Raw genomic sequence first — 10,481 nt, forward strand, 5'->3', positions numbered from 1 at the left:
AGCTGCAGTCCTGTAATCGGCCCTGACCGCGGGGCAGCAGAGCGGCAGTCCCGTAATCCGCACTGACCACGAGGCAGCGGAGCTGCAGTCCCACCCAGTCTTCATCATTTTCAGAGACGAAAACCTCCAGCAACTGAACTCCTGCGGGCGCATCGGCTGCAACCCGACCCGGATCCAGCCCCGCGTGGAGGGTGCAAAGGACCAGCTGGTGGCCAGTTGCATGCAGACGCCTCCACCGCCGAAATAGCAGCAAAGCCGAGCTCAGCATGTGTGAGCACAAAAACGAAAGGTACGACTTGTGAAAATAGTTTTTAGCAAAGAAAAAGGCAGGTGTACATTCACTGGGAGGAAAGACGCACGCTTGGCTGACACAGCTACACGGTGCGTGCGGATGTTTAGACACGCCTCTGTAAGGCCGCTGGGAAGTAACAAGACTGGGTACGGCGGGAAAAACCCGAAACGGGCAGGAAATAACATTAACTGAAGAAGGAATACAGAAAATAAGCAAAACTGCAGAGCGCCACGGCCCACTGTCACCGGAGGAAGAGAGGCGCGGCACTCACCCTGCAGACGCCGAGACTGCGTGGACGCCTGAGGGAGGTCGCCTTACGGTGGGACGCGGGAAGCCTCGCTCTGCAGCACCAGGTGCTTCCAAAGAAGCAAGCAACTAAACCTGTCACGGCAATCACAGGCGGAAAAGAAAAGATGCATTTGAGACTAGGGACCGAAAGGCTTGATCAATCAGTTCTAAGAGTGATATGCAGAAATTAACAGCAACTTGTACATTGAGAGTATTTATTCCAAGCCAAGAAGTAGCGCGAGTTTCCAAGAAGGGCAAAAGGTTAACCGTAATAATTTTAACAACAAATTAGCTTCAGATATATCATCTGAAAAAATAAATGCCAGATAAAATAAATTAAGTTTAGGACAACAGGATGTAACTTAAATCTAAGACTCTGATTTTTTTCCACAACATTTTAACTCTTTTGTTTGACTCAGAAAATTACATAATATCAAATCTAAAATTACAATGCTGAAAATTTGAAAATAAAACATTTTTAAAGGAAGGAATTTTGTATAATGATGTATTAAAATGTTGACGAATTTGAATATACATATTTGTCCTCAGTATCTAAAGTTTCTGTAAGAAATAAAATTTACTTCCTGCCTGTGCCCACATTTACCTGGGTAGAATCTAATAATCTTAGTGATGAAGTTTAAATATTATTTTTGAGAGTTAGACAAAAGTAACTGAGTTTCATTCACGTTTGCCCTTCGGGCTCCCTCGGAGCCGACCTTGGGTCGCGCGGGCGGCGAGGCTGCGTGGTGCGCTGCGGCAATCCGTCTGCAGGACGCGGCGCGCGAGGCTGAGGTGCGACCCGAGAGGGAGGAGCGGCAGTCCTGCGCTGAGTAATGGCGCCCCGGGGATTTGGGGGCCGTCGGGGAGACTTACTTCATTTCTGCTTAAGGAAAATTATGAAGTGGCCTTGCTCCGTCTCGTTCTATCACAGTCTCCGAATAACCTTTGCTGACTTTAGAGTCTGTAGGATTATTTATGCTCCGTGGCGCGGAAGGAGCCCTCGGCCGGATTGCAGACCAGCGTCTGCACTCGTCTGCACGCCTGGGAGAGAGCTTTTGTTCTCCGCGTTTGCCTCCATCTATCATTTCTGGACTGAGATCATTGTGCAATGAAATTTAAGCTGCTAATAAATGAAAATGTTAAATTAAAGCGCCTATAAATTATTTTACAGACTACATTGTTGAACAATGGATAAAATAGATGGAGCATTTTTTAGTAAATGTTGCATCTGCCTACTTTAAATAAAAAATGGGATGCTGTTAACAGAAAAGTTTAAATAAAAAATTATGTGTATGAGTTACATGCCTCTTCAAATGCATTCATACATGGAACAAAGAGCTAGAATAAAAATTGCTCAAAGCAAGCAGATTCAGTATTATTATATTACTTCTTTAGGGAGCTTTTCCTTATTAATTCATCTTTTAATGTCTGATGTGTTTGTATCTAGATAAAAATTATGGCATAGCCGTCCAGTGCGTCCTGTCTGTTGTTTGTAACTAACCTCCAATTCATTTTCATTTACATATGCTGAACACCAAACGATTTCAGTATTTACTCTAACTAGTTAGCTAGGAAATCTAACTTGTCCCTTCCTAGAAATATCGATCCAGTATCTCTATTTCTCATAGCTATTTCATTATTGTATGGAATAATGCCTATTTTAACTGCATATCTTAGGCACACAAATTTAGTTGTTCATTCTTAATTATATAATAAGTGTTCCAATTGTCCTTGGGATAAGTTGATGAATACTTAAATTGATGATGATGATGTGCACGTGTGTGTGTGCATGCACGTGCGTGTGAGTATGTGTGCAAGTGTCCGTGTGCTCATGTGTGTGTTGCACGTGTATGCATGCATGCATGTGTGCATGCGTGTGTCTGTAGGTACGTGTGCATGTGCTTGCATGTGTGTATGTGTGTGTGTGTATTTTCCCTACTTGGTACTAGACTTTTCATCAGTCATACTGACTCACATATCAGAATACTTCTGGCATCTGTCCAGATTTGACTGTTAACTTTTGAATTCTAGTTCGATCAACCACTGCTTTCCCTAACTCTCTCCATGAATACCTGAAAAAATGAGTAACAGTGATCTCTTTGGGGATGTTTGAAAGGAATTTTGAAATGGGATAGCCAAAGCACTTGAAATGGAGCTGTGCGCAATAGGTACTGAAACGCGTTACTAATACTGCTCCATACGTTTAGCTTATGTGTATTGCAGACCTCCAGGCCTTCTCACCGTTGGGTCAGAAATGTTATTCTATACTGTTTCCTGTATTTTACCTCCACTGGTTCTTTGTTCTCTAAGTCTTTCCTTTTCCTTAACCAGCATAATTCCCCTAAAATTTTAGTCACTTAATACAGGCAGAAGACCAGATTTAATTATGGGCTTACAAACATCCTTTGCTTGCATTCCTTCCCAAGAGACTGCTTCATAGGGAGTGACTTTGAAGTTCAAGGCCTCAAACAGTTCTACATTTATCTGTTCATTAATGTAGGCATTCTTTGATTTATTTATTTAACAATTATTTATGGAACACCTACTTCACGAATACCTTTATCTTACGATGCTCACCATTTCCAAAGTCCTCCCGTGCTTTCCCCGCTGTGGCACCTTCTTCCTATAAACCCTGCCTTTGCTCTTTCATAACTGCCCTAGTCTGTTCGTAATGTCTTTCATGCATAACACAAGCCGTGGACTCATCTTATAGAATTTTATTTGCATTAGCTGCCCCCCAACCATCCTGCGATGCAATTAATAAAACAAGTGTGGTCTTGCACAACTATTAGATTATTTTTGAATTGTATGTGTGAAATTAATTAGCTATTCCCTATAGTCTGATTTCAAGGTATAATAATTAAGTAAATGTAAGAAAAAAATCAGCCAATGAAATAGGTATTTTTGAAAAGGATTTATTAGTAAGCTTTTACAATATATTTCATGAAACATATTCAGTAACTCAGATCAGCTCTGGCTATTCTCTTAGACAGCACGAATACCACCTCACACGAGACATTCCTATCTGGCCTCAGCAATAGTGATCCAGAAGTCAGATTTTTTCCTACTAGCTGGTATCAAAAGCTCAGAGTCACTCTTGAGGACTGGATGCAGGATCATTTAAGGATTGAGTTTCAGATACCATTCCTAAGGAACAGTGAAGAGGACTAGATTCTGAGCCCTATATTTTGGTTATAAAACACCTTTCTTAAATATTTTCGCTTCCAACAAAGAACTTCTGTTTTGACTTGTAATTATATGAATTAACATGTTTCGGGATCAAAAAAATAAGTCTGTTAATTTCAAATTTTATGAAGTTACATAGTGCAAAATGAAGACGTAGGAATTAAGACTGCTCGCGGTCACCTTCCATCAGTGGGACACACCTCGTGCAGCAGCCCAACTCTCCACAGACGCCCCATTTCCAAAGAGAAAAAAGCTTCTGGCCAAGTTGCAGACCATACAGACACGTACTTAATAATACATGCTGATATATCTTGAACTAGATTACAGACCTTGAAATATTGCCAATTGCAATAAAAAATACATTTGTAAGTAGTAGAGGCTGCATGTCTCTCAAATTTGTATATGATTTATTATCTAATGGAAGATATTCCCTAAATAGGTATTTATCTGCTCACTGAAAAATGACAAAATAATGTCATAAAACACAAATGAAAACAACTTAGCTGTGCTAAGCATACTAGTGTTGGCACTGGGATTTGTTTTCATGTACTGGTTTAGTACAGGGTATCGCTAGACTGCTTGGACTCGGAGGGAGCCTCCTGCTTCACCCTCCCAGTGCTGGGATTACAGGTGTGTGCCACTGTGCTCACTTCATGGCCGGCTCAGCCCGCCCCGGGAGTGGAGCCGGCACAGCCAGGAATCAAACCGTGGTCCCTGAGCTTGCCTAAGAAGGGGCTTTAGTCCACTGACCTATCTCACCGGTCTCAGTACTGGTATTTGAATTCCAAAGCAATGCATGCAAGGTAATTAACCTAAAGACTTGAATAACTATTAAACCAATAGATTTAATAGATACTTCTTTTAAAAGGTCATTTTAAAAGAATCTATCCATCCTACTGAATTCACTTTATTTCCACTTTTAGACTAATTTATCCTCGCAACTTACTTTTCAAATTTGATACTCAAAATTTTACTAGTTGAACAATATACTTAAAATATATATTAGAGTTGGAAAAAACATAGTGCTTCAAAAATGGCAAATTATACTTCAATAATAATGGATTCATTGATATCCTCAGTTATTTTTTAAATTTTGATTTATATAAATGTGAAACAATTTTATGTTATGTAAGTACTCAGTTGTATAAAGCAAGATATTTGTTATTATTTTATTATTGTAAAATATTCCTCCTACCATTAAGGAGTCCTCTTGTAGCAAACACTATCCCACCACTTCTTTTTTGCAAATATTTCTTCTTTTCCATAATTTTATTGATAAACAAATAGCAATGAGACAGTTTCAAATCAAATTGGTAGGGCAGTTTCAATAATTAACACATTACATACATTCTTCTTATTGGTTAATCACTATACAAGATGCGGACATGATATCCTATTTACAAACACCATTAGAACAAATCCCTCTATTCATTAAGAGAATGTAAGTATATATCTATCCTAACCACTTTGAATACACAGATACAAAATGGACATACATCTTTTTTTGTTAATTTCCATTATTTGAATATTATGTGTAAACTCTGCAAAATATTCTAAAAGAGTCCAGTAGCCCATAATAGTATGGGGTCTTCCACTTGACTGGAAATGTCAGAAATTGTTGACCTGAGTCCCCTACAGCTCAATATAACAGCATGGCTTTACTTCTTATATTTCATTTTTATATTTTTCTGTTGGATGGTTAAGATCAAGGTAAAGCAGGACCTATGCAACAAGAGTTGTAGCTTTTGGGTTGGATAAGGTCAGTGAAATTCCCTCAGGGTTTCTCCTGAGATCCTGTACCTCAGATTGTTTGCCAGTGTCAGCCATGTGGATGAGTCATGGCCATTGCTTGACCAATGTGCTCTCTGTGAAAGCCTGAGAGAATGTTTTCTCTCCATGTGACTCTCCTTAGGCACACTCTACATCATCGATCACTTTCCTCTTTGGCCTCATAATCTCCTTGATCAGAAAATTGGGACACTACCGAGTTACATGATGTTACAGTACAAGTTCTCATATGTCCTGAGTCTTAATTGACCTTAGAAGGGTAGGGCCAAAATGTTGGCTTTCCTTGCAGCCTTCCTTTTTCTCTAAGTTTTGGTCTGCAAACTTAGTTGTTAACCATCCAGAAGACAAGCTTATTGTTATTATCATACAACTTAGGCTGTCAAGCTTAACCTCACTATCTGTCTGCATATCAAACATCTTAGGCATAATATGGAACAGGTATTTTTCATCAAGTATTGATATGCTGAACTTTAAGTCCCTACATAATATGATAAAAAACATTTAAAAATAAGAATATACTTTTAAAACATGCATAAAGAATTATATACTTCTTATGTTTACACATATGTCCAAAAATCTCACCATATACAGCCTTGAAGCAGGACAGTCCCACAACATTCCTTTTCCTGTCTCTTGCTTTCATTCACCACCCCCTTCTTTTTGAGCAACCATATACCCAAGAGACATCATAGCAGCAACTGGCATGTCATGGCAAGCAGCCCATATTCAGAAGACCAGAATGACAGGCACTCCAAGCATGAAACTACTATTACAAATTACCATTTGCAGTGCAGTAGCTTAATTCACAGGTATCAGTATATATAGTTAGTCAGGGTGAGAATCTTTCCAATTAACTGCTTGATTAAAAAACCATCTGAAGATTCTCAGGATCATTGCCTTGCCCATCTTCTACATATAACTGTATGGCTTGACTTACTCATGTTTTACTTGCTCTTCTCCTTTCCCTCTCTTGGTTAGTTAGTCCTGGAGATCCTGCTTTCCTTTTACTTGTATTATGCCTTTCTATTTTTATTTCTTCTTTTGAGTTCTTATACTAGGGAAACTATATGATATTTACACATGTGTGTCTGGTTTATTTCACTTATGAGTATATGTTCAAGTGGCATCTACTTCAATATAAAGGCTTCGAGTTTACCACTCTTAATAGCTGAATAATACTTCATTGTGTAAAAATACCACATCTTTTTCAACCATTCCTCGGGTGATGGGCATCTTGTTTGTTTCCAAGATTTGGCTATCACAAATTCTGCTGCTATAAACATATGCACACATATATCACTATGATATGATGTTTTCAGATCCTCTGGGAAAATTCCCAGTAGAGGAATAGCTGGTTGAAATGGGATTTCCAGTCCAACTTTTCTAAGGAGTCTCCACACTGATTTCCATAACAGTTGCACCACTCTATGTTCCCACCAGCATATCCCACCATTTCTTAACCTGTAATATTTTTAGTGTAATGCAATAAATTAGCAAAACTGTAGAAGCTGGAAAACATACACTTTTATTATCTGATGTTTCTGAGTTCCAGAGTCCAGGCACAGGTTCACTAAGCTCTCTCTCTGTTCAGGGTCCTAGTCTCACTTGCTTTTTGGGGCTCAGGTACAAGGTCAGTAGTCATGACAACTCATGTCCTTGCAGGTGTTAGGCAAAAGTCAGCAATTTCTTATGGCTGTTAGGTGAGATCACTTTCAGTTCTTAGAAGATACATGCAGGTAACAACTCTCTCTCTCTCTCTCTCTCTCTCTCTCTCTCTCTCTCTCTCTCTCTCCCCTCCCCCACATATTCCTTCCATTCTGGTAATGTCTGTGCTGTTGTACCCTGTCAAAGTTGACTCCATTTTGTTGCCCTTCTAACCTCGCTGAGTTCCTGTTCTATATGCGCCGACCCCTCCCAATTCCTCACCCCTGTGCTTATGATATCTGTTCCCCAAACCTTATCTCAATGAACTATATATGGCTGCCAACTCAAATTCCTCCCAATTCCTCCTGATTCCTCACCCCTATGACTCAAGTCTTATGATATCTGTTCCCCAAACCTTATCTCAATGAACTCTGTATGACTGCCAACCCAGCACCTTCACCCCACAGGACCACCCCATGAACTAATGACCCTGCCACTTCTTCCTCTCCACCCCTCCCCTGTTTCTGTGGTTTTCAAGCTTAAATACTGCACCTTGTCAATGCTCGGCGCGCCTCTTTGCACCTTGCATAGAGACCGCCGCTGGGTACCAGCTAAAATAAGGCGCTTCTTTTAACTTTTGGACTTGCCTCATTGTCATCTGATTTTTGAGCTACAGCATGTACCCTTTTGGAAAGAGCTCACCTAATGAAGTTATATCCTGCCAACTTACAATCTAATCTTCTTTCTAATTATCTTGAATGGCAAAGCACCTTAAATATATATATAGCCTTTTGTGAAATAAAATTTTAGGACATTCACAAGCCTTGCCCACATGAGTGTCCTCTTTTTACTAAAGCATGGATCTAAAAGAACTTTACAAAGCTGAAGGGGCCATGGGGAAACGGAGCTCTCCTCCACTGACGGTGGGAGGGCAGGCTGGCACAGCTGCCATGAAAATCGGAATAGGGATTCCTCAAAAGCTAGGATGGGAGGTCCAGTTCAAGCCAGCTAAACCCCTCCTGGGTATTTTTCTAGAACTGAACACATAATACAGCAGTGACACATGTGCACCCATGTTTATAGAAGCACACACAGCTAAAATTAAAAAAGCAAACCCAGATGCACATCGACTGAGGAATGGATAAAAAGATGTGGTGTTTTTACACAATGGAGCATTACTCGGCTATAAAAAGAAAATTGAGGCTTTTGTAGGTAGATGGATGCAACCAGAGACTGTATTGGTAAGTGAAATAAATCAGACCTGTGTGTGAACTTTGTATTGTTTTGCTATTGTGAGAATCTGAAAGATTAAATAAAATCTGAAGATTCAACAGATACTGTGAAAGGGAAAGAATTAGTCCAAAGGGAAAGAAAAGCTAGGATGATGAAAAGGACAAAAGAAAGAAGGAGAAAAGATATATATATATATATATAATTGTACTGTCAATTTCTGCTGTTTTTTTTTTTTTTTTTTTTCTTTTCAGAACCAGGGATTGAACTCAGGCCTTTGCACTTACCGGGAAAGCGCTTATTCTACTAAGCCATCTCCTCGGCCCCTCTGCTGGTCTTTTGAAAGGAGTAGTTAATGCTTAAATTTTTTTTCTTTATTATTCTTTTTTCTGTTTAATTTCTTATAACTTTTTTCTTGTTGTTTTGTGTATTTTTCTTCTTAATTTCTTATAACTTTTTTCTTTCTTCTTCCAATTTTGCATGCATATATCTGGTAATCTGAACAACTAACTTGAAAACAACAAATACAACACAACAAATACTGTCAAAATCATATTATTTTGTTTAATGAAATTCTGCATCATTTGCAATTTTTCTATGTTATTATGACTTTGTATTCTCTTTAATAAAAGAGAAAAACTTTAATTCCGCATGAGCCTTTTTATCTTTTGTAGTATTATTGCTGTCGTGTCAAATCTGTGATGAATTTCTGCAGAACTCGCACTATACTTCCACATGTACTTATTCGGTTTCCTTCCTCTTTTATTGTGTTCAATGTTTCTTTTTCTACAGTTTCTTTATTGATTTTGTCAATACTTTCTTATTTATTGTAACATGTCTTTATCAGTACTTTTTTTTTCTTTATAGAAAGGTCTGCTAAGAAACAAATGTCAAGGTGGGATTCGCTAGAAGCGCCAAGTGCCCGGGAGAGCCCGCCCGAGCGGAGCGGGCAGCCGGGCTGGAGGCGCCTCGGACCGGAGCGCGGCCGCGAGAGAGCGCGGCCTGAAGCGGCGAAGCCGGCCTCGGTGCCGGGAGAAGCCACCTTCCAGGACTCTGGGAGCGCCGGCTGCCGCAGGAGCGGACTGCCCGGCCACCGGGGCGCGCTTGGCCTGCAGCAGAGCGCTTGGTGCAACTTGCCTCCGAGTGGATTGCACGCGGCTTCACAGCGGGGCGCCGGGTTGGGGCCGGGCCTCCTCCTGCCCCGGGAGGCGCCGAAGCCTTTCTGGCCAGGAGCGGCGTGCTCAAAGTCGCCTCGGGTCGCCTCTAGCACCTCCTGTGGCTCCTGCGCCTTGCAGCGGCCTCGCCGGGCCATCCCGCGCCCGGGCCTGCCTGCTCCGCGCGGGCTGGGCTTGGGGTCCGTGCTGTCGCGCTCCGGCTGTCACTCGGCCGGAAGTGGGCAAAGGACCCCAGAGCGAGCGCACTCTGCGCGGGCTTCCGGCCGCGTCGCCGGGACTCGAACCCGCGGCCTCTTCGGCGAGCCAGCTCGAGTCAACAGCTCCTCGGATGGACGGACGGACGGACGGACGGACAGATGGACGAGGAAATGCCTCCAGGGTCAGGTTCAGACTTGCACTTTCTGGTCCTTGGAGCCGGGATCTTGGTCTTCCGGATTCTTACTGGCCCGGCGTTTGCTAAATCAGTCTCATCGCTGTTATTCTGGTTTCGTACACATTTATTCGTGCTCACGGGACATACGGGCCATGACAAATCTGCCACAGTATGCTTGAAGTAGGAAGCTCCATATAAACGTTATTAAGTAAGGGGAAGCTAAGCTAAAGAAAATTGTATGTAAGGGAGATTTTACTGTAATTATCCCAGCAAAATTCACTAGCATCAGGATGATAAAAATACAAGCAGATTTTACACTAGCCTCAGTACTCGGTAACTAGTTGGGATTTGTCTAATATTGATAATACAATATATATGCAAATATAGAGAAATTCTATTTAAATCAGTTTATTTTTAATACAAAGACATACACTGAACCTATAAAGCTCTGATTTGTCACTTCCTAGAAATATAATCTTGTAAAAACTGATAAAATTATATGTCA

The 10,481-nt window shown here is 41.0% G+C and overlaps 1 protein-coding gene across 1 annotated transcript in view; it reads left to right on the forward strand.

Annotated features, from left to right (window-relative positions):
- The window catches only part of LOC105743836 (serine/arginine-rich splicing factor SR45-like), a 53,868-nt gene extending 43,713 nt beyond the window's left edge, over positions 1–10,155 (forward strand). The window contains exon 5 of the mRNA XM_012517399.1: positions 9,296–10,155. Within this exon, the coding sequence (XP_012372853.1) occupies positions 9,296–10,155 (860 nt within the window). The remainder of the gene's footprint in view (positions 1–9,295) is intronic.
- Positions 10,156–10,481: the final 326 nt, after the last annotated feature.

The sequence above is a fragment of the Octodon degus genome, unplaced genomic scaffold (assembly GCF_000260255.1).
Source record: "Octodon degus isolate 3935 unplaced genomic scaffold, OctDeg1.0 scaffold00174, whole genome shotgun sequence".
In the NCBI taxonomy this organism is placed as follows: domain Eukaryota; kingdom Metazoa; phylum Chordata; class Mammalia; order Rodentia; family Octodontidae; genus Octodon; species Octodon degus.